The sequence below is a fragment of the Varroa jacobsoni genome, unplaced genomic scaffold (genome assembly GCF_002532875.2).
Source record: "Varroa jacobsoni isolate VJ856 unplaced genomic scaffold, vjacob_1.0 scaffold_547, whole genome shotgun sequence".
Classification (NCBI taxonomy): Eukaryota; Metazoa; Arthropoda; class Arachnida; order Mesostigmata; family Varroidae; genus Varroa; species Varroa jacobsoni.
The window spans coordinates 7,319-31,423 of NW_019213449.1; the positions used below are offsets into that span (position 1 = coordinate 7,319).

Sequence of the window (24,105 nt, forward strand, 5' to 3'; positions counted from 1 at the left end):
CGAAGAGCATGTTTGGATAGACAGCCGTCGTCGTATTTGTTATGTATTTGTTTAGTGGTCTGTGGTATAAGAGTGCACTGGCACTGCTTTGGTGCGGTGTTATTTTTATTATGATAATGGCTGTGGTGGTGTCGTTGTTGTTGTTTTGATGAAGGGAGAGTGTGCACTCATTTCGTGAACCAGAGAACTGCCGTGTCGTGCATTAAGTGTCTAGTATATTGGTCCATATGCGTGAACACTAGGCGAATATGTAGCGGATTGCATTTCTGAGGAATAGCCGTGCATGATGAATTTATATGATTGGATGGTCAAAAACAATTTTATCAACTACTACAGATTTCATTGTAGTAAGTGTCAGTTAAACCAGCGGACCTCTTCTTGTGGTACAATATACTTCTTGGTAGGTAGAACTCATTTTTGGATTTTGCTTCCCTCTGCAGGCAGACGATTCTGCAGATTGTGGCAGTCTATTGGTGGCAATCATGTACTGCTGAGTAGAGGTTTTCGGTTGTCCAGTCGGCTTACGGTGCTGCTCGATGGTTTGCCCGCTTTGCACAACTGTCTGCTTCGTTAAATTTCGCAAGGCAAAGTATAATAGATTAATGGTTGTTGACAGAAGAGTTGTTAAGAACAAAACAGTCCGTCCAGCATCTTCCGACTAGACCCTTGTCTGCAAAGGCTGAGAGTCTAAATAGTTTTTTAGTTACAATTTTTGCAGTCGATCGTTTAACGGCAATGCGAATTGGGTTCAATATTTCTAGATTTAATTAGAGCAACATGTGAGTCATTGTAGTACTTGTGTGCATAAATAAAATACGAAACGGCTAGACGAGCTATATAAAAGAAGGGGCCTTAGGATTATTTCTTCGCGCTTTTTACAGGTTGGTTATACATTATTATACATTATTACATTAATTATTATTCATGAATATTACCAATGCTTGATAATATTCTTGAATAATAATTAATGAATTTAGTTGTAATAAGAAAATTGTTTAGTCACTGGATTTTCGAACTGTGACGAAATATGATCGGATCTGTTTGAAAGGACGCCGGAAGAAATGGGCGTACTGATGCATATATTTTTTTAGTCTAAGTTGTTTCCAATTGGTCGGTGTATTTTGTAGCTTCTTGTGAATAGGGATAAGAATGAATGACTCAGTGGCCTTCTTGTTGATCGAACTGCATTTTTTGTCCTTCTAAAGGTACATCCAATAGGCAAGATTTCAATGGAAAGTTCTCGGCCATGATAGTAGGATAATAAAAGAAAACTTATCCAGTCACCTACTTGACATTACGGCGCTAACTTAATTTAACAGATTTAGACAATGCTTGAAGTGGCTTGGATTGTGTACAATAGCATTAAGAATAATCAGCTAGGTCAAAGTCGTGGAATACAAATTACTGACGATTAGTTCTTAATTAAGAAGATGAATTTACTGTTTGCTATATAAATTTATGTATCTACTTTTACGAATGAGCTTGCTTATGTTTCAATAGCTTTTATGTAGGATTGCACTAAAAACAGTCGCAGAAGCAGATAACGAAAATGACAAAAATGCTTTAACGCATCCCTGTGACCTTAGTTAATGACGTCGCATTGAAGCCTTCACCAGATAACGGCATTCAGCTACTACTTCAAGACCCTAGCGTAGATATATATATATACATTTGGGTTCGGTTTTTTGGGCGGTAACCGCTACTGGGGACCGCGCGTAGCAAGTTACCCGGATGCCGGTCTGCCGAGCTTGTGACAGCGAAAACAGCTACAGACAGCGATGACGCTAGTCGCAGCGTTCGCTTCACAGCGTTAGCTAGCGACACAGAAGCAAGTAATTGTTTTCATTGTAGTGGCAGTATCAAGGTCGAAGGACAGCTTCGAAGCTGGTCTCGACCAGCGAAACCCAGACTCTCTTAGACGCACAGACTCACGCACGTACAGACCCAATGACTGGCGTCTTTTTTCCTCTAGTAGGAGAAAGATTACCTCTACTGACGCTTTTTTTTTTTAGATATCTCTGTGTCGATGTCTACTCGTGTTTTTGTGGATGTGCGTATAATGCTGAATCTCGCCTACGTACATGTTTGTCATGACGAGACTTAAGATCAAGATGTGTACAAAAATGAACAGAAAGAGAAAACGATGCCGATATTTTTCTTATTTTACAATTTCATTTTTATTTATTTAACAGTCTAATGGAAGGACAAATTTTGCAGAAACAGAAACGAGCTTGGACGGTGTTCGAAAATTGTTCTAAATACTCGCTTCGGCGATGTTAGGAATGGCGCTATTTCGAAAGGAGTTAAATTATTTTTGAGCACGTACTGACCAGAGACGCGCCGCAGAAATTTATCGTTAACCTAGTTATCTGTTTGAAAGACAATGCATTCAATAAATTGCTCTGCACAATTTTCGCAAATTCATGCGACTTTAATGCATTGTCCTATTTGGTTATTTATCTTCTATCAGGATAAGCTAGGCATTAGCTACATAAAGTAGTATCATCTGACGTTTATTGAGTCAGTTTAAATGTTTAGTAATTTGAGCATATCCAACCCATCTTTAGAGATCTTTTACTTTATGTAGTATGCAATTCTAAGCGCGGTGCGCCGGAACGGCAAGCATCTCCACGATACTGTCGAATGATTAAACATGTCTCGTTTCATCGTGTTCGTTTTCTCTCTGCCCGCTTAGCTGGTTGTAAATGGCCCGAGAGAAAAAAGGACAAATTTCTAGGTAAGTCCGCGAAGAAATAATGCCTATATTCCTTAGTAATGATAATGACTGTAATTGTTGTGATGGCGGCAAGAAAAAAAAAGACGAGCGGCACGCAACATGGTAGCTCTCTGATGGCTAAGGCGTATTTTTTTGTTGCTCCTACAACGAGCGGAGTACAATGAAAAAAAGAAAGAATAAGCGCTATATCATAGGCGACAACGTCGACTTAACTATTCAGAGAGGAATCGATCATCATTTTTAGGGAACAAAAATTAGGAATTCTAGACGAGACACTAAAAGCTATGCTATTAAGGCTTCGCCGATACCATCTCCGATGATGAAATAATAGTTATCTATTCATATCATCGTCAGAATCGTTTGAATTTGTATGTAGCGAAAGCTCTGAATCTCTCTCATTTTTTTAGATGGCGAATATGGTTGTAATTTATGGTTAGAGCATTGATCCTTAAGATCTTATTATATACTAATAGTATCGACAACTGGTGCAAAATATCAGTGAAGTTCTTGACTAACAGTAATTGGTCTACTTTGAAAGTGAGAGCAACATCTAATAAAATAAAGCTTTATTTGAGATGAAAATGAATACATTGAATTAATGCGTACTGGAGCCCGGCATGATATACAGACGTGAATAAATTTATTTATTGACTTTTTTTTTCGCAAGAAAGGACCGTAGGAAAAGTTCGTAACGTAACGTGTCTTATTAAAAAAAAGAACACAAGTTTTAATAAGCTCTAATGTAACGTAGTATTTTCTTTTTTAACGTATTAAACGCTTGTTCTAGTAACTGTTTTTCAATTCCTTAAATGTATTATACGGCGAGCTTCCCTATTTTGTCCACCGACGTTTACTGTCAAGAAATAAACTTCACTGGATTAACACATTAATCTGAAACCTAAGCTCAGAAATTTGGCAATTGAGTTACAAAGCATGATTACTTAGATGTTAAAGGTTATATTTCTATGGACAGATTTGATACGACACCGTGTGGTACAGCGGTTAAGCATTGCTTAAGTAGGCTAACTCAGCAAGACCCTAAGCTGCCGCATGATTAGGCTATATGATTTAATTAAGACGTAATAATAAGAATATTCGTTAAATAAGACTAATAAAAAAAGTCTGCATGTCCTTGCAGGATAACGGATGTATCTTTACATAAGCCTAAACGTATCTTAATACCCTTAAAACAAGTAGTACTTATACCGTCTTAGCTTAGTAATCTTAATTGAATTGGGTCACAGCACGTCCACCAGCCTTGGGCATGCAAGAAAATATAAGTAAGTTTTATTAAGATAACTATATGTCGAGTTTAAGCGACTGTCGAAGAACTAAATTGCGAACAATGTATATATTAAGTGTATATATAATAGAAATAATGTCAGCAATTTATTTCACTCCGTACGGTAATTAGTTTAACCGTTGTGTGCTGATTAGTGGCCTGTTGTATACTGTGGCACGCGAAATTTTCGTGCATTTAGATAGTGCTCATTAGAGAAAATCGTTTTACTTCTAAAAGTAGAATACCCCAACTGCTTTTACTATTTTATGATTTGTTCCTTTCATTCTTTGTCCCCTAATATGCTATAATTACATTGAGCCATATCGATGACACACCGTGACCTGTCTGAACTTGCCTATGCAAGAGCAGACTTCTTCGTCTCGCATCGTAGTGCGTGCAGGCGCATTTTTGGTGTGATAATTCTTAAACTAAGTTACAGAAGTATCGTAAATAAACTGACCTCAGCTGCAAGTTCCTAGTCTAAACACTTCAAAAGAGGAGAACGTAGCATAAGCTGAAATAGCTAAAACCGCCTTACATTAAAGTAGTAACAGAGAATATATCAAAACGCATATTATTATTCGACATGCCTTGGGAATCAAAAAGCGATATCAACATGTACTATCAATTTCTATAGACCTATTCGTGGAATGCAACCAAATACATTGTTGAACTTCGTCTGTACCTGAGTAACCATACATATTCTGTGGTATAATTGATTTTTAGTCTATATCTAGTTTTTCGTGTTTTAATGCGTAGCCAACATTGCTCATTCATGACAACAACTGTACGTGAATCTTTGTCGCAAAAGCATTTTCCAACGTTGCGAAATATAGCTAAAACATTGCCTTGTGAGCATTATGGTTCTGGAGCCGGTATATATTAAGATTTTGTTAATCCCAATGAACTTTTAGTATATTTTAGTATAATAAGTATATTCATTAAAGACAACGACTATGCTGCGTCATTCAACAATGGTTTAAATGATAACCGAAAAATAAGCACTCTTTGTCTTGTTTTTGATACCAATGTCATTGTGAATCAATCGTTTAGGCGATTTTTTCTCGCATGGAGACACTTTCACCCTCAGCTGATTCAGCACGAGCGCGTGGATGATAATTTGAAGGCTAGTCATTAGCAAATCATAGTCAAGATGCAAACGTATTCGTCAGAGGAACATACCAAGTGTTTGTTTGTTGATTCCTCGTAAACTGTAGCGTCTGCGTTCAAGTTATAGAAGTTGAAAAGCATGCACGTTTCTTATTGATTTTCTTTGCCTTAGATGTACTTTCGAAAGTAAGGTACACCAATATTCCATGCATGCGTAAGTAGCTTTTTTGTGCAGGCAAAGAAAGTGCGGTGATAGTGCAGCTGCTTACAGGCAACTACTTGCCTGGTGAATCTCGTGATGTACTGATCTCGGTTCGAAGCCGAGCGTAGACACACTTGATTTTTTTCTGGAGCCGCCCATCTGAAGTAATGCCTAGTGGCAAGTGTTGGACGGAAAACACAAAAAAACTTTCTCGTGTCGTGGACGGGACTCGATGTAGGGACCCCTGGCTTTAGTGCCGACATATGCTAACCTTGGTGCCTTACTTTGCTATACTGTGTCAGTTTATGTAGACATATGCCTTTCCTTACTCCGTCATAATATACGTTTTTAGCAATTATTTGTGTTGTTTCCCAGAACATGAGAAAGCAGGAGCATGTCAATCACCTCGATTTCAGTTCAATTAATTATGCTTTCTTTGCATCTGTGTTTGCTTCCATAATTGTCTGGTATTCGCACGCCGCGGTGAATCCATTAGACTACATCTGTGAAAAACGCACAACAAAGTTTACATGTAAACTAAATACCTAGTCTTCTGAGTTGTTGAAGATATTAGGTGTTCACTGCTGGCCATGTCTTTTTTAATAGATATTGCACTGGAAAACACTTACGTGCACCTAATACTATCGTAATAATGAGTATCTAAAATGAAGCTAGGAAAGCTGAAATTTATACATTGATCTTGTAAAAAAAAAATAGCTCTTACGCAGAAGTTAATTTGACAGTAGCTTGAGTCTCATGTTTTGGTGATTAAAATTACAGTTGAATACCCAGCCGAATAGCAAAAATAATCGAACAGCCGTTTTCAAATACAGTTATTTATCTTTTTAAAGCAATTTCTCTTTCATGTAATGCCTAATGGCGGTTTCAGACATAATAGTCAAAGCATTTTTTTTAAAACAACTGAACCATTTATTTATGGTGCTCATAAACTTAAAACAATATGTAGTGGACATATAGCACAGAGAGTTATTGTTATTTTCGGTTGGGATTATTCAGGATTTGTCCTATAGTTTGTCTAGAGTTGACATTAATCAAGCGATAACATACTAATCTGGACCCGAAGAGCCGTACAGGGTTCTTCCTTTACCGGGTTGAAAGACCCACCAGATAGTGAATGAATCCTGAAACAACTTCAAGGGCTGTGAGATATATAACAACTAGCCTACCTCTCTGCGGGCACGACTAGTTCTAAAAGACTTCCATCAGATACAACTAGTGCTCTATAGAATGTCTTCCCATAGTGCCCGGACCATTTGTTTTAATATCAGAATGAAGAAGCCGTATGCCTTAGAAGCATCTAACTCAGCTGCTTTTCGGGCTTCATGTCTGTGTTTCTATGACCACGCTAGGCTTATGTGATCTTCCACAATGGCATCCGAATACTGGAACCGAAAGACTCGGAGTGCAAAATCTGATATCATGCAGAGCTTTTTACTTCGACTAGAACATTTAGTAAACCGTCTCTAGAAGAACGTAATCGTTTGAGTACTTTGACCCTGCTCGGCCTCGCTGTAGCTTATTTAATATATTTTGCAAGACACTGAACCCAATAAAGAATCCTGTTTTTACATATAGAGCAGCAATCTCTTGACAGCTTGAGTCTTCATTTTATACCTGTTTAAATAGAAGGAGAATAAAAGGTAGTAGTTAATGGTAAGTTAAAGAAGTGTAATAAATATCAATGAGATGCTCTTTGTCTATAGTGTTTGGTAGAAGTTATAACTGCTTGATTCAGCCATTCTTAATTAACAAAGTCATACAGTATAAAGTTTAATCCATTATTTTGAAACATAACAACGGGTAGGTCGCTTTTGACAAAAGAAGCGGTTCACCCATATGCTCAATCTGCCAATAAATTTATCTATCCTTCCTCGCGAGAAATATTTAGGTGTAACGTTGGAGAACTCGTACCGTCAGGCTGTGAGACCCTTTTCATTGTTAAGTGCATGGTCACAATTTTTTTTTGCCGTCGATCGGAAAAAATGATCATTCGTCGGAGCGAGGTCTGGAGAATATCGTGGATGCGAATGAATCTCTGACTCAGACTCTTGCAGAGCAGCTTTCACACAGTTGTTTATGTGCGGCCTGACACTGTTATCGTGAAGAAAAATGACTTTGCTTCGTCTATCGGGTGCTTTTCGTAGTAGATGCAACTGGGCTTGTAGAGACCCTTGTTGATCGTCCTGTACTTCTCGAATATCTTTCAGTGTAAAAAGATACTTGCAGCTCGCCAAACCCAGATCATGTCCGTTCTTTGAGAAAAGATCCGGCTTGGCGCTTGTCGTGTCCTCCGAAGTTCCTTATTCCTTCCTCTGTTTCCCGTTGACATAGACACACCGGTTTTCATTACAGGTATTTTTATCGCACATGCAATTTTAGGTAGAATAACAAATCTGCACTTTTCTCAGTGCCGGGTGAGATGTTGTTGACAGCTGTTTCGTTGTGCAGTATGCTTAGTCTACGATGCCAATCGACGAGTATCTTCTGGGCCAATTAACGAGCCATTTTGGAGCCTTTATCGGCCTCAGTTAGCCGACCATAATGGGACACGTTCTTTAGACCCAAAATGCTACCCTTGAATTCAACAAACGACTCGGAGCAGTTTTCTCGGTTTAAAAATTCTGTACACGGTAAAAGTGCCCTGCACTGATTAATCAGATTTTTAGCTTTGGAGAAAAACGAATAGCACGTTTTTCATCCGGAAGCTCCTCCTTGGAACTTGCGCTTAATATAAAGTACCATACATTACGGAAAATTACGACACATATAGCCTATTATATGAGACAGCTTGTTTTGCTTACGGAAGAGGGACAACGTTTCCAAACGGTGTACACATCCCAACGGACAGTGGTGAGGTAAAAGGCAAAAAAAAATAGCTTTTACTTGTGTGGTTGAAATTAAAAAAAAAGTCAAACAGGCTAATGAATTTGTAATTCTCTTAAATATATTATTCCTGATTTATTTCAGGCGAAGGAAGAAAATCAACTGAACTCGTTCTTCTTTGAGGATAAATATACGCGAATAGCTTCGGTTACGAAAGACGTGCTCTTTATGATACGTTCAAAATTCAAGTCCGAGCGAAAGTTTGTTTCCTTCTACTGCAGTCTGCGGTAATTGAGGCGACTAGTCACTATCGAACGGTGATGCGAACTGCGTCGTCCGCAGAAGCAAATAGTTGCTGTCCGTTAGCGTTTGAACCCATTGAGCCGCCACATTTTCCCGTGCTCACACCTCTTCCTTCCGTCATCTGCGCTCAATCTCTCGTTACAGGTACTACGTAGACAATAACTCTTGCCACCATATAAAGGAACTTAAGAATGCATTGTAAGTCTTGCTTGAAATCTAGATTGTCGGAAATCAATTATACGTAAGTTCTTTTATTCCAACAGGTACGCTGTTGTAAACAACAATTTAAAAGGATTGCGAGTTTTCTTTTAATGCCCTTCGCTCATTTTTTGATTGTGTATGCCTCCTGTGGAGTACAATTATCTTCTTTCGACATATAGCATTTAATTTTAACGAACCCAAGCTCGGCGGTTGGCAAGCAAATCAAGCAAATGTAGCAAGCAAAATGTAGATGAAATCTACTGCCCATTTTTTCCTAAATTAAACAACCGCAGCGCAGTGTTTCAACACACGCATTATAGATGCTTTATTATGGCTTTATTCATAGTTCTTGAAATGTATCAAGTTGTTTGTCCTGTTGAAAATTGTTCTTCTGTGCGTGAGTATTGAGCTTTGTAGCTGAACTTAGTTTTGTTACTAGTGATATAGAAAAAACACTAAATGTATTTTTTTTCCGGTGTAGGACAATAGTGTGTGGTCCATGACCAACCAATTAAAGCCCTCCAATTGGTTGGTCATGGATTTTTTTTCTAACAAATTTATCCATGCCCTTATGGACATAAGGGCATGGATAAATTGTACGTCATATATGACGCAAGATGTACATACTCAAGTGAAAATAATAGGTAATGTAAAACTGCTGTAATTAGGTTTCTTTACCTGACCAACAAGATCCCGTAATAAATATTAATATGGTTATGGCTTTATTATTTACTACACCTCCAGCTCGTAATACACGTAATTGTTTTTAATTAATCAACTGACCAAGTGGCTATGCTCGTGCAGTGTTTATCATTTACGCTTTGGCGACAAGTTGTGTATTGCGTAACAACAACCGGCAAAATATGTCGAAAACTATTAGACACAATTCTGGGTAGAGCAATTCTTGAAATTCGGTTTCATTCGTACGGTACGTATGTATGTATGTATGTAGACCAGAATCAACGGCAGTCATTACGTATCGCCAATCAGCCGGTAAATTCATTCGTAGACGACGTACGAGATGCGGCAAACGGTCAGGGCAATACATCAGAAACACAGCAACGAGTTATGCTTCAGGTAGCCAGGTAGGTGAGTTTCGTCAAAGATTTGTTTAGGATAGTACGAGATTGCGGGCATATGATTGGCTTGTGTCCATCGTCGGACATCCGTCTTCTATAGATGAGATAAAGCGTTCGCAGCGATCAGCGAACGAAGAGCAAGATAGATTATCGTTCATGGTGCTAGTTCTGCTAAATCACGTTAGTAAAGGTCTCGTGCCCCTATTGAGTTGTCCATCGACAACAATGAGCCAGTTGTAGTTCCATTTTGAGCGTATCAGATTGAAGAGGTTATGGAAAATATTTTGCTATCCTGCTTCATTTGGAAACAGAGCTTTAGAAGGAAGTGTCGAGTAAAACATGTAATGAGAACACTAAGAGGCGTTTTCAATAAGGAGACGTTCCCACATAGTGTCGATAGGCCGCCCTATAGGCATCATTCTATGCAACACATTGATTATTCGTAGTAGTTTGCAATCAACACAGAATATATGGGTCGTTCTTCATGACCACCCACAGACGAACATTTTGAGACAATTGGTTAATTGGTTGAAAATGAGAGTTTTTCAAGTTATTTCAGTCTATTCCTATTCGGGTTTGCTGAAGACTATGTATATGACTGGGGCTATCCCTAATTATCGTCAACACATGAGTTAGGTCTACTGTATTGCAACAGTTTTTCTTTTTTAGTCTAGATAAACTGTAGCAAACAAGGCTAACCGGCTCTACTCGTGCAGAACAGTAAGCAGCTACGATTAATATAAAATGCCGGTAGATTCATGTTCTTTCCCTCGTCATACTTAGCAGGCATGAACTTACACATGTATGTTAAAACGAAAAATATAAAAACCGTAGCTTATGTGAATACCTCGCTCTTTTTATTTCAGCACGAGCGCTGGTGTCGAAAATGGGACAACGACACGATTTGTCAACGCGTTAACGCAAATTAATAAAAGTAAGGTTCGGTAAAACGAAGAAATTCGCCTTTCGAAGTAGATCGATCATTACCCGCACTTGATAATTGTGCCCATAATATAGGTTTATATAAAAAAAAATAATCACCCATAACGTAAACGGTAAAAAACCTAAGGTAAAAAGGTGCCATCATACTCGACGAATGAAACAAGTGTGGGCAGGATTCGTGCATTCGTTTTGAAAACAGTCTAAGGAGGTTAAAGTGTTACCAATTCATTATGTACGGATTGCGTTATATTGGGTGCTGATTCGCTGGAAAACGACGAAGCAATAAACTTGGCTGGGTGCTAAATTAAACATTAGACCATGATGTAATATTTCGAAGTATTTCCACCTGGAAACGGTAAGTTGTGATCACTGGTGCCGAAATCAGTGCTCATTCTATCGAACGGACCCGCGTAATGAGCATCAAGCGCTGTGCTCAGGACCTACAGAAAATTCTTCCTCTTTGCAGAGATTATGGATCAACAGGAGGAATAAGGCTTTCATTGAAAAAAATCATTGAGGGAACATGGCAGTACGAGCTTAACCATCCATGTCCATAACCATCACGTGAAGAATGACGTCCTACCACTAACTGGAGACGTACAAAGTTTCTCTTTTTCGCCTTCAGCTTACTCAGATGAAGTTTTTCCAACACAAAAACCGTTAGCGTTAAAAACGAAATCACGCACAATCAATTATTAGTTAAATTTGCGCTAAAACGATCTCGGGTATATAGTATATAAGGAAATTTACGAGAGAATAATTATACATTACGTGCATCATTTCTTCATTTTAATCTAATCCTGCTTGCACGAGCAAAGCGACCGCTGTTGTTCCCTCCAGAGCCTGCCATTGTAGCTTGCGAATTGTGGAATCGCGGTTCAAAATCGATTTCAATCTAAATAACGATATTGCAAGTTAGTGTTTGTTGAACGAAATTTTTAGGAAGATGCTGATCACAGTACTCATTAGCCGGGACGGTAGTCAAGGAAAATGTTAGTAGATAGCAGTAACATGGTGGTAACGTCGTATTAGAAGACTGCATTAAGATGCACGAAACATCCAGAGAAATATTCCGCTTATAGGGTCAATTTAAGGATTTTTGAGATGGCTCCGTGCACTTATGTACGTAGGGATGGGTGAAGATTGTATAAGCTAGCTTCATCGCGTTGAATGCTGTGTTGTTCAGATCGTGAGTGTAATTTAAGGTAGGCTAAAGTGTAAGGGTACGCTGGGTTCAATTTTAGGTGGTCAGAGACATACGTGTGTTGAAATTATGCTCAGTTTTTAATCATAAGTATGGTCGCTGTAATTCTAATAGGTAGCGATCTAGCAATCTCTCAACCCAAAGAAATAAACATCGTAAATATGAAACATTTGTGCGAACTCTATGTATATTACTAGAAGATCTAAATCAATCTTTCTGACAGGTGTGGATGATCGTTTAGAATCAAGTGGAGAGCCTCGATTATCAATCGCTGAACGGTTCCCCATTGCAAGTTCCCTTTGTGCCGGAGCATTTGCTGGTGCCATCGCAAAGACTGTCATAGCTCCACTTGATCGAACCAAAATTAACTTCCAAAGTAAGTCTATGATCTTACATTAACATAAAGTATTTAAACATAAAATACCTAGAGTAATAAAGTCTACTGCTGGGCAGTTTCTGATTGTCCCATCGACCGATTTCGACCGTCTGTTCATCGCCAGAGCAATGTTTGTGTGAAGCAGGTTAGTTAATTTTTTAGGCTTCACAAAAAGTCCTCCCCCTTTAGCATTTAGCCTACCTAAATTCAGTTTCCATAACTCCATTTTACCTCATTTCAGTCCGTCATATTCCCTATTCACTGCCAAAAGCTTTCCATTTCCTCGGCGAGAGCTATCGTAAGGATGGGCTGTCGTCATGGTGGAGAGGTAATACAGCCACAATGGCTCGGGTCATCCCTTACGCCGCGTTACAGTACACAGCTCATGAGCAGTGGAAGAAAACGTTGCGAGTGGAGACTCGAGAGGAGCGAAGAAAACGACCCTTTATGGGCTTTGTCGCAGGTTAGTTAACAATTCAATTTATCAATGGCTTATTCCCCGGCCCTCAGTTAAGTACTATGGCCCTCCAGAGGTTAAATGCCCATGCGTAGCCGATCGTCCAGCAGATCGCTATTTACAATGCTACAAACGGCGCCATGAGGCTTAATTTTAGCTTCTGCAGACTGAACATTTTCACTGTCGTCGATGACTAGCTTTCAAAAACAGGCACCACAAAAAAGTCCTTGAGAAAAAAAGACTAAAATATATATTTAGGCATTTTGAACGTAGAGCCTAGGCCACCCGGCTTTCAAAAAAAAATAGGAAGTCAACATAGTGAAGGCCTATTTTCCTCCCGCCATTGGCAAAATAGACGACCTAAATTAAGCATACATTCCAGGCACCCTTGCCCTTTTCATAGGAGGTCGTTTTTCCAAAGCGATGGCGAAGCCTTTAGTTAAAAAAATTACCGGTTTCCCTACTGTGGTGACAGTAGCAAGCCACACAAAATATCGATCGCTTCATGCTTTAACAGATTCAAAGATCTGTTTGTCGATAGGATCAGCTGATGATTTAAAGTGAGCATCGGCGCTAGCTTGCTTACTAGGATTTGACACTTTTTTGTGATTATAGCAGTTTTTGGCTGTTTCAGACATGGTTCATCTCTTGAGATTTTAAATGGAAATTTTCAGTGCTGATGTTTCTTTTAAGGAACGGTGCTTGAACACCCCGATATCTCCGCTCCAGTAACTTCATTATAACAATGAAAAGAACTATACGTGTGCAGGTCTGTTTTGCGTCTGTACGTTCGAGGGATGGCCATTTTTAGTGAAAAAGAAAGTGAACCCGAATGCAACTTTGAAAAATTTTAATTACTGTAATACATCAGGGTAGCCTTTGCCGATCCGTGGAAATGTTAGGTACCTAACGAATTCTATTTCATCACCTGACGGAGATGATCAGCTTATAATATTGTTGCCACAAGATAGGAAAGAAAAAACTTAACGAAATTGCTATATAGTTTAATTTGAAGAGAATTAACATTGAAGAGTCATTTGAACGCTAACTACAATTTTGCTTAAAGACTATCTATTATCTTGCATAGGCAGTTTTCGGGTTATTTTCATATTGCCTTACGCAATTTTTGCTTTTCCTTGTAAGTGTTATGACTGCATGCTATGAGCAGAGTTGCTCTGGTGGATTTTTTATCGCATGAAGCTTCTAGAAAAATCTAGACTTTGCCAATTGTTTACGGTTAATTAATGATAAACGTTCCTTATTAACATTCGTACATGGAACCTATACTGGTGCAACAAGTTTTATTGTAAGGCATCTACCTTTCTTTAGTGAGTTAGTCAGCATAACTTCCGGATGCTTTTTTTCTGCAAACAAGTTTCTATAAAACTTGTGTTGATAACTGGGTAAATAGTCCTCTTGCGTGGCCTATTGATGAATGCAAATATCTATTAGTATACTCTAAGATAACCTTGCTTAATTGTGATGTAAATGTAAAGTTTAGATTTTTTTGATGTTTCCATGCTGCCAAATGATGGTTGCAGGGAGTTTAGCGGGGGTCACTGCGTCATCGCTAACTTATCCGCTTGATTTGGCTCGAGCTCGAATGGCTGTCTCTCGATGCGAAATGTACAAAAACCTTGGTAAGTCTTTGAGGATGATTTGTACGAAAAACCATTGGGCAAGCTTTTCAGGACGATCGAACTGCATGGCAGCTGTGATAAAGGGATTCCTATATTACAGCCAGGGCAGGGAGAGGGGCCGGCTTTTCGCAGAGAGAAGGCTATCATTACTGAAAGCGGCATAAGAGGCGAATCTAAGTAATGTGGGCAATACATTATGTATAATTTATAAATGGGTCCACTAATACGGTTATTTTTATTTAATTCTTCGAATTCATAAATACATCAGATTAGACAGTCGCTAACAAGTGCACGCATCGCACAACACATGAGCTCTGTTTGATATCAGAGCGAAATTTGTTGCCGATTAGTAAACGCTTACAGTAAGTACTTTAATTAATCCCATTAAGTTTCATTCTTGATTATTCGCACGTCACAAAAGGTTTATTTTAACAGGCCACTTTTAAATAACAGGATATATTTCTGAAGGCAGAGGCGTGATTTTAGCGTAATTCTTAACTTTCTTGGTGAACTTTTAGGAGAAGTTTTCCTAAAAATTTGGCACCATGAGGGGCCGCAAGCGCTCTACAGGGGTTTTGTACCCTCCTTACTTGGCGTGGTACCTTACGCAGGAGCCAGTTTCTTTACTTATGAATGGTTAAAACATCACCGGTTGGACTTAAAAAAGCAATGTGAGTCAAGAGGCAGGCTAGTAGAAAGCAGGAATGCGAACTCACGTGCTACAGAAACAACGGAAAAGGTAATTTCATCACTCAAGCAGAATATATAATCAATGTCAGGTGAGCTGAAGTGCACATGAAGCTGAAGTAACACCATTAGTGACTTCTAACCTTAAACTCTTTAGAGTGAAAGATACTGATTTTGTCTATACGGTCAGTTCATTATGACATGTGTAATGATGAAATAATGACGCTTTTTTCGGAGGTATTTCGACAGATACCAAATGCCGTATTTGTGATGTTAATCGTCTTGCCACACACTTTTGCGCAATTGCGAGTATACTTCCATATGCTTTACACTTCGTAAGAACGAATAGTCACTCTAGAACAAGTAACCCTATGACGGATTTCATATATGGGAAATAAATTGGGCACTTATACTATTATATAAAGCAGCTTAATTTACGACCTTCGGCATGAGCAAAGCTAATGGTACGAATCAAATGTGACTTATATATAATCAAACAAATTGACTTAGATTCTGCTTGAATGCTGCGATAAGTGGACCATGACTGTACCAATACTGTACCTTCACATTAGGGTTTTAATCTGATTTAAAAGCATGTAAACGTCGACAGAGACTTTGAAGTGTATGACACGATGCTAGCGGTCTTATCGTCTAGAAACAGAACAACTGGACGCATTGTTTGAGTTCAAAATGACGGCATCCCCAGCACTTTTACGTGCTGTACGTACGTACCAATAGGAATAGATAATGTAACGATTATCTGCATTTTACCAGGTTAGCGTCCCTGGCGAGCTGCATCCAATGGAACGGCTAGCTTGCGGGGCCATTGCTGGTTTGATTGGACAGAGCTGTTCCTATCCTTTGGACATTGTACGTAGGCGAATGCAAACGTCGAGATTGACTGGTAAGGGTTTGTATGAGTTTATACGAGTAGATAACGTTGACTAATACAACAGCTAAGAGGTCATATGCCCCCATACTTTGATAACAAATTATACCAAGGGTCATTGCAAGTATTTCCCTATATTTAGTCCTAAGCTGATAAATTGGTTTTGTAAAAAAAGAAAAAAGAAAGATGAAGAAGTTTTGTGCAAAAAATGAACTTGTTTTTCATCTTCGGTGTATTCGTATTTTTTTTATAAGGATTATAGTACTGAAACATTGAAAGTCGTTTTTGGCTCTCCCTTGAATTCTTGGGGCAACATATCTTTTTCTCCATTATACTATGGCATTTATAATCTTATTAGATAAGATTATATATAAGATATATTATACATGTTTTATATATATATAATAATAAGTTTTTAAATAATGTGATTTCCAATGCACAAATAGCCTATTAGACAAATAAACACAGACATATGGTGGTCCTTTTAAAGGATGAAGCTTTGAGGAAAGACCGGCAACAAGTATGGCTATTCATATTTTGATTATCTAGCAGTAGTGATATTTATCTGTTTTTACAGATAGCTGACATACTAATATATAGTAAACGATAATTCCAGGGAAAAATTATAGAACAATACGTGGAACTATTCTACATATTTGGAAGCACGAAGGCCTGCGTCGAGGACTTTTTAAAGGGCTGAGTATGAATTGGATTAAAGGACCAATCGCAGTCGGCACCTCATTTATGGTCTATGATGTTACTAGAAATTTCCTTGGTTCACATTACCTTTGATTAACGTCATTTGTTTACGTCAATGGGATCACATAAATCGACCAGACTATAAAGTAGGTCTTATAATTAAAGAAGCAGATATAATTAATCCGCTTCTACAGCATCATGACCAGCTTTGTTAAATGAGTTTTTAATAGTAGCAGATATTTCAGTCACTCTTCGTTAAGTTTTTGGCAGCAATTAACGGCCAGTTCAGATATGGCGGCCGTGCCTTTAACATTATATAGCTCTGGAGCTTTGTAATCTTCTAGTAAATTCCGTTGCTGATTTCCAAGCAGCATCTGTTTTAAAAATAGCACATGCCCATATAGTGTGTTTAGTTGCCTTACTATAATTAGTAGTAAGTTTTCCTGAAGCCACAGCTTTTTTTTTTTTTTTTGTAAAACGCGCATGAAAGGAAATTTATATCTCTTCATGTAAAAGACGTATTACAGAAACTCGTCGCATATTGATTGTGACGCAATGTATTGACGATATAGCTCATTTCAACCACCAAAGCAAAGCTGTAGTAGTACGTTGCGGTTATCAAACCACTAATGAGAGTGAGATAGCTAGGCAGCATAAACAGCTCAACCAACTGTGCCCGTCTTCTAACCAGAATTACTATGATATCGTCGTTTAGATAGACCGATACAGATATTACGGAAACTTATAATAGAGATCGAAATCATTAAAGACTGTTACAAGATGTAAATGTACACGGCCTACGGATTCGCTCGACTTCTCGTCTTCGGGAATGACCTCATTGACCTCCCAACGCTGCCACGTATCTCTGTTAAAGTCTAACGACCGTTCACCGTGAGACCAAATTCGTTCCGCTGTTTTTCAAAGAGAAAGTCAATGATTTTAGTGCGTGGCGAATGTAGCCATTACAAAGTTTATGAAGACAAAAGCAACTTACCTTCTGGTCACCGAGACCCGGTAATCTGTTAATCGGTATTTCAAATTTACCGGGCAAACTAAAACACCCAAAAGAGACTACATATGACTTTTCGACATATAGCGAATAGGCGCTCTTTACTAATTCGATAGTTTGTCGTTGTTAGTTGTTAGGCATTCTAATAGCTAACGTGTCGACCTTTTGACAAGTGGTAACTGGTTGTTGTTACATAACGGATCGAAGAGAGTGTTTCGCCTTCTCGAGAACTGCTATTTTTGGCGTTTGTGCATATAGCAGACGAATCCAAGGACAGTTTAAAAATGGTCGCAGTTTATCCGATCAAACACCTGTATACGTTTGCTGTTATTGACAATACACACGTACAAACACTGACGCACACGTGATTACTTCGCCGAATCCAAATAGAAGACAAAAAAGGAGTAGAAGCATGATCATTCGAGTATTATATATTAATTAATGATAGGCAATCGTATACAAATGTTGGATCCACTGATATATTTTTTTTTTCAATAATTTCTGCTCACCAGCGTCGTTGAAGCGCAGCGTAAAATGGGGCCTATGTCTGGAATTGTGGGTATATGCTTATTAGTTCCTTGCTGCACGAAAAAATAATCTCCGACGGTGGGGATTTGCGGGAAGACGCTATGTTGAAATGTGCACTAAGTGGATCCTGTCGGTCCTTAGAGTTAGCGTTTTCACAGCACGGTTTTGTTGGCCTTAATGACCCGGCTATTGACGGCAACGCTTGATGGTTCAATAACAAAATCGGCGTATTTTTTGCAACTGTGCGATAGTTTCAACTGCGGATGCAAGTCAGTCAGCTGTGATTAGCAGCGAGTGCAATCAGAGTAAATGGTGTTATGCATATTTAAATCTACCGTCCATACTGTTTGTTTATTAATAGCGTATGAATTTATCGATCTGAACGGGCTTGCTATAATCAGGTGCAATATTTTTCCAATATATAGTTTTTTGCCCATATTTTACAGATTAAATCCATAAAATACAGATTAAATCGGACCAGATCAGTTTAATCAGATTAATATACAAACCTATATCTAAATATTATTAATTTAGAAGATACTTTTATTAGTATGGCTGGAACTAGATTTGAGATTGCGCTGTAGTGTTTGATTCTAAGCATTAGAATTTGTGTATATCACATATATAAAAAATTACCTGTAGAATAGTGGTTATTGAGGCAAGACTTTGTAAAACAGTAATTCTTCATTGGACTCGTTGGAAACGGAATGTTCCACCGTGTGGATTTGTATCGTTATGCTATAGTGCTTCAAAAATAACGTTCGTATATAGTATTTAGTTTTTATTAAAAAACGTGACGAAGAGTAAATCAAATAAAAACGACGGAATAAATTATCGTTGTTTTTATTTTACTCATAGAACTACTGTTAACATTACAATCTGTCGTTGTGTATTATCAGCCCGTTATAGGGTAGTAAGATAATTATGCCAAAACTCGGTAACGCGTAAAAAAGCTGTAGAGGACATTCGTATCTTGCTAACTTTCCCTGCAGCAAACCCTGAAAGACTACTACAAATAATGTACATCGCTTAGCTTGCTCCAGATCCATTGCATTCGTAGATTTCAAGCCTATGCCCTGCTGGTTTCAGCCCTGTTTCACAACAAAGCAGTATGCATATTATTTTGTCTCATTTGTCTTATTACATAGATTTATTCACTTCAGATTTTTTATCTAGAGCTATTTATTGTTATCTAGAATTATACAGTTTTGTCGCTGATCCTCTCCTACACTCAGTGTCTTTACTCAAGAGTAATTATGAGTAAATACATTTCGAAATAATGCTACTCACGTAATAAAAGTACAATAGCAGACAGCATAAAAAGGTTGATATTTACGAATTTACTGCTTTAAACTTATGTAGGGAAACGTATAGCTACCTCGTGGTTGTTTGCGACAGCTAGTGATAGCGAGAAGATTACGGGCCAGTTCATTTAAATAACACGTTTAAAGAGCACTTGTTTGTAGACGAGCTTTTTCAGTGCTTGCTTTGCAAGTGACTGAACATGACCGGTAGTTGTCTACCCTAAGATCTCTACCTGTTATGTAACTACTCGCTATTTCACTTGTGGAAATTGCTTCTGGGCACAGCGCTGCCGACTGAACGGAATGACGCTAATGATCTACTGTCGAAAAATGAACTTGGTATAGGATAAAACCATAGTGAACACTGTGGCTTAATCATATATCGTCAAATGCTTCTTGACAAAGCGACTCGGGAAAGTTTTTTTGTGCACTTCATCTTCCAGTGACCGAGACACAATCCAAGTAAAGGTACACTGGGATCGATACGCAGGCCGGATCTAACTCACACAGCTAACGACCAACATTAATCCTTCCCTAAAGGACAGAAGGGTATATGCTTATCTAAAGCATTTTCTTTTTTTTCAAATTTAAAGCCGTTCATTTGGAACGGCTAAGACTGCCAACTTCAGTGCAATGCAGAATGGTGGAAAACGTCACGGCGCAATCATCTACAAGAACGGCTATGAGCCAGACCTCACTTAGAGAAACAATTCGCACACCGTTTTCGACCATCTAGCGTTTTCAATTTCGGGAGTGCTAGAAGCAAATGAGCGGTACTTGCCAGTCGTTTGACACCGTTCGTTCTGCGTTCAAGACCTAGCTACAAGAGATTGTTGGATGTTTTACCAAGTTATTTCTGCATATCATACTATTAAAGAGAGATGTGCGGTTGGATGCAAGGCACTATCATAAGGTCTCTTACCTACATCCTGTCTGTATACAAGTGAATCCAGTTACCTAGATCATGATATAAGAGCTATAATATATGCTGATAATACAAAGATGTATGTGTTTAGGACGGAAGACTGTCGAAAAGTACAAACTGCACTAAATCGATAGATGGACAGTCGAATTAGATTGAAGATCTTCCTAAGTGTGCAGTGGTGCACCTCGGAGTTTCGATAAATAGATATATTTAATTGACAATAAAGGACCGCATGTATGACCTTGGGGAATTAACCAATCATAAATAAAAAGATCATGTATCAGACATCGTAGATAAATTTGTTATTAGTGATCTTCACATCTTCTAATGCCGATTAAACCAATGCATCTCAAAACTAAATTATTTGACTGATGAAATAGAACACTGCTGCAATGTGATTGATTCGCAACGCCTAGGTTGATTTTAATGAACCGGAATGATTTTGATAACCGGAAACAACGATTGAAACAATATCTAATACTGAATGTTCCACGAGTTGCCCAAATATTCTTAATTACAATCCCTCTTATGGCCACAACAGCTCTTAATATACAACCCAAAGTGACTGCCATGAGAACCAGCGTAGGTAGCACCTCCGCGTGTTGTGTTCCACGCTTTGCTGGCGAACGAATGGATAGTATTTCTATTCGCCGTTGTTCACTTATGCAGTAAAGTGTATGTACTAAATGGTAGTTGCGTGGATTTACAACCAGGTCACTCTGTAATTGTTGCGAGCCGAATAATCCAAAGAAATCCGCTGTATATCAAAGCGCACTGCTATGTCGTTCCTTGGCGTACGAGATTTGACATGTCTTTAAGGAATCTTCGAGGCCATTTACGAGTACATAACGAAGATTACGGCATAACTGAGAGAACAAAACAGGCTAAGAGTTGACATAAGAAAATATTCAAATCAAACAAAAATAAGTCCTCCTGAAGTCATAAAGGTTTTTCCAGCATCGGAGAACATGTGAGGGTAGTGTCACTATAGTTGATAGACACTGAAGTGATTTCCATACCCAAATATTGAGGTGTGAGGCGTTGTAGCAAACTTTACATAAAATACTGAGAACAGCGTCACAACCAAAAAGCGACAAAGCTCCATTTAGGGGCCAATCCTATGCAATTTTGGTTGCGATGGAAGGTAAGTTTATTTACAAAGCAATCACAATATATTACTCAGCGTTAGTGATCACGGCCAGGGCCAACGTAAAACTAAGGAACAAAACAAACACAACTTTATACAGTGTAGCATACTGGATATATAGACACTAGCTCAAACTAATACATCAGAGGCCCGATGTAGTGCATACTGGCAGGAAGAAGTGCAGCAATTTTATATCAACTTAAAAGGATATCCAGTTTAATTAGAGAAAATGGCTAGTATCTGAAAATGAGGTTTGAAAGAATTAATGACTTGTACCACTAAGGTGACCGAATATATTTGTTTCCCGTAACGAACTACTTTGTGTCTCTCAATGCTTCTCTACTTACAGGCTACTTGCAGTTCCCGTGAGAGGCTACGAATGGGCATCTTTCGTCAGTTACGGCTCAACCTGTTCGACGGTTGAATCCGTCAACCTTAGTGCTAAGCTTTTCCACAAGGGAATGCTGGGGTAGTGGCTGAAAGACGACTGCAGATTAATTGGCCACTTTATTAACCTCCTATGAAATAGCGTCGCGCACGTGAGAATGTCCTGCTAGAGGGCGCTAGCATTGCTGACTAATGGGTCAGTAATTTGCTCTGTTGTCTTCCTTTTCCTTCCCGATACCTTTTGTATCTTGCTCGGTTTTTCTGCGTAAAACATTGAGCGTGAAAAACTTAAGCTACGAAGTTTTAAAGTTACTGTACTTGGTAGCTTATATAAGTAATCAAGTGTCACTCCAATTTATGCAAGAATCGTGAGCTTAACGTTTAATCAAGTTGCCATACTCTCAGGGGACACCGCAAAAATAAAATTAGAGTCGAAGAATTAGTGTATTAGTTTAGAGAGCGCTTTTCTATAAAATTCCCGCGTTCAGGAAGCTGATTTTTTGTAACCGTTGCTGTTCCTCTAGAAGGAGAAAAATAGAAAAATCTGAGAGAACAATACAATAACACATAAGTATCAATTAAGGCCGGAATGATGTAACTAGTAGCAGTACCTTGCTGGCTGGCGGAAGTAGATGCAAAAAGAAAACTACAAGTAGGAACGTACAAAGAAGAGATAGCGATATACAGTTATAACTGATTGCACTACCAAAGGAGCTTCGTAGCCAAATAGAACCTCTCTTGTAAAATAATTCTAAGCTAAAAAATCATAGGGGACGCTTGTTTTATCCAGTCCTTCCGTTCGAACGCCTCGTATGCACTGGCTACAATAGCCATTTGGGTAGAAAACTCATTTCGGAGCTCAGAGGGAAGCGCAGGTAATCGAAAATAATCTCAGTAATGTTAAGACGTTTTAAGAAGTGCCGGTAGTAGTAGCTAGAAAATGCAAAGGCCTTTTGAGGCATACAGGAGACACGCTTTATCGAAAAAGCTCGCTCCACAATACTTCTCAGTCCTACCTGTGACAAAACTCACGGCCAGGAAAACTACCATTTTTCGCACGATGCTGCCGACGTAGTCAATGCAATGCACCATCGTATACCAGCCAACGACCAGGTATCTTGACGGTACTTGGGAAGTCCGCCAGGAGGCTTTTTGATGTCCTCCAAAAGTAGAAGTTATACGGTAACCCTTGGCTTTTCACATTTGCAAGTAGTTTGAAGGATTATCGTTAGAACGCTTCGTTGAAGCATGATGCCGGCCAAGTGATTCTTGTGCCGAGATGTCGAGAGTAACTACGTTTTGAAATAACAAAGACTGGGTTCATTGTGACGCCAGTATGAGATTAACGTCACGATGCTCTAGGTTACGGAGTCCAGGAACGACGGCATTGTTATCGGAATAGCGGAAATAATACCCGGAGACAGAAACATTTGTAGAATTCATCACAAAGGGAACAAATTTGTGTGTGACATTGCTGGCCTCCTCTCTACGGTAGTCATTTATGATGTCAGTTTCTTCACAGGCGCTAAGTAAATAGAAAAAGAGTTACGGTAAGCACTAACACTGCCCGACGATACGAAAATCCAAACGAAAAATCCATGCGTAGGCAAAAACGACTGCTTGTACTGCTTTCTTACTGTACTATGCACTGCTGCCAAAAAGCTCCTTGCGTACAGGAAACTTCAGATTAATGGCTCCAACTTTCGATCATAAGAGCAAGTTTCGCTTCCTACATTGAAACTGTTCTACTTAAAAAACTCGATCATACTGCATGAGAATGCAAGCACGACAGAGTAATAGAGAAACTAACCTACAAATACGAAGAAGTTAAACAATTGGCGATATAATGCACAGCTGGCACGAATATAACGTGTAAGGACGTACAGCTGTTTTTATGACATGTCTTAAGTACAAAGAAGTCGTTAAGGTGCGGAAAGGGCTATGCAGGAAAAACCAGAAGGTATAGAAGACGAAGACAACCTCAAAAATCTAAAAGAATGACGGTAATCAGCGGCGGATGATCGATCAAAGTCAAACAAAAAACCAGAAAAAAGGTTCTCATAGGACAAAATCATAATGCGGCGACGGAAATCTGAAGTTCTAGGGATTCTGACAGAGGAGGGGAAATGGTTCTGGAATGGACCCTTGTAAAC

General features: G+C 38.8%; 1 protein-coding gene and 1 long non-coding RNA gene across 11 annotated transcripts in view; one reads left to right on the plus strand and one right to left on the minus strand.

The window, feature by feature from the left end:
- The first annotated feature begins 1 nt into the window (after position 1).
- DPCoAC (dephosphocoenzyme A carrier) overlaps positions 2–24,105 on the plus strand; it is a 27,949-nt gene continuing 3,845 nt past the window's right edge. Inside the window, exons 1-11 of one of the 10 annotated variants that reach the window (XR_015311466.1) lie at positions 36–347; positions 8,320–8,622; positions 9,632–9,764; positions 10,625–10,692; positions 12,128–12,280; positions 12,522–12,743; positions 14,279–14,377; positions 14,896–15,116; positions 15,839–15,968; positions 16,570–16,653; positions 21,915–22,148. Coding sequence is in view for 9 of the 10 variants with exons in the window: in XM_022834745.2 (XP_022690480.1) it covers positions 8,496–8,622; positions 9,632–9,764; positions 10,625–10,692; positions 12,128–12,280; positions 12,522–12,743; positions 14,279–14,377; positions 14,896–15,116; positions 15,839–15,968; positions 16,570–16,745 (1,329 nt within the window). In the remaining variant the exon portion in view is untranslated. Of the gene's footprint in view, positions 401–469; positions 585–627; positions 882–2,718; positions 2,738–5,035; positions 5,566–5,609; positions 5,629–8,319; positions 8,623–9,631; positions 9,765–10,624; positions 10,693–12,127; positions 12,281–12,521; positions 12,744–14,278; positions 14,378–14,895; positions 15,117–15,838; positions 15,969–16,569; positions 19,021–21,914; positions 22,149–24,105 lie in introns of those variants that run through there. The other 9 variants (XM_086968659.1, XM_022834745.2, XM_022834747.2 and 6 more) reach the window with 9 other exon arrangements.
- Positions 18,731–21,903, minus strand: LOC111261336 (uncharacterized). The gene is made up of 2 exons (XR_002680915.2): positions 19,568–21,903; positions 18,731–19,280 (listed from the first exon to the last, which is right to left on the minus strand). It is a non-coding gene; the product is annotated as an uncharacterized LOC111261336 (long non-coding RNA).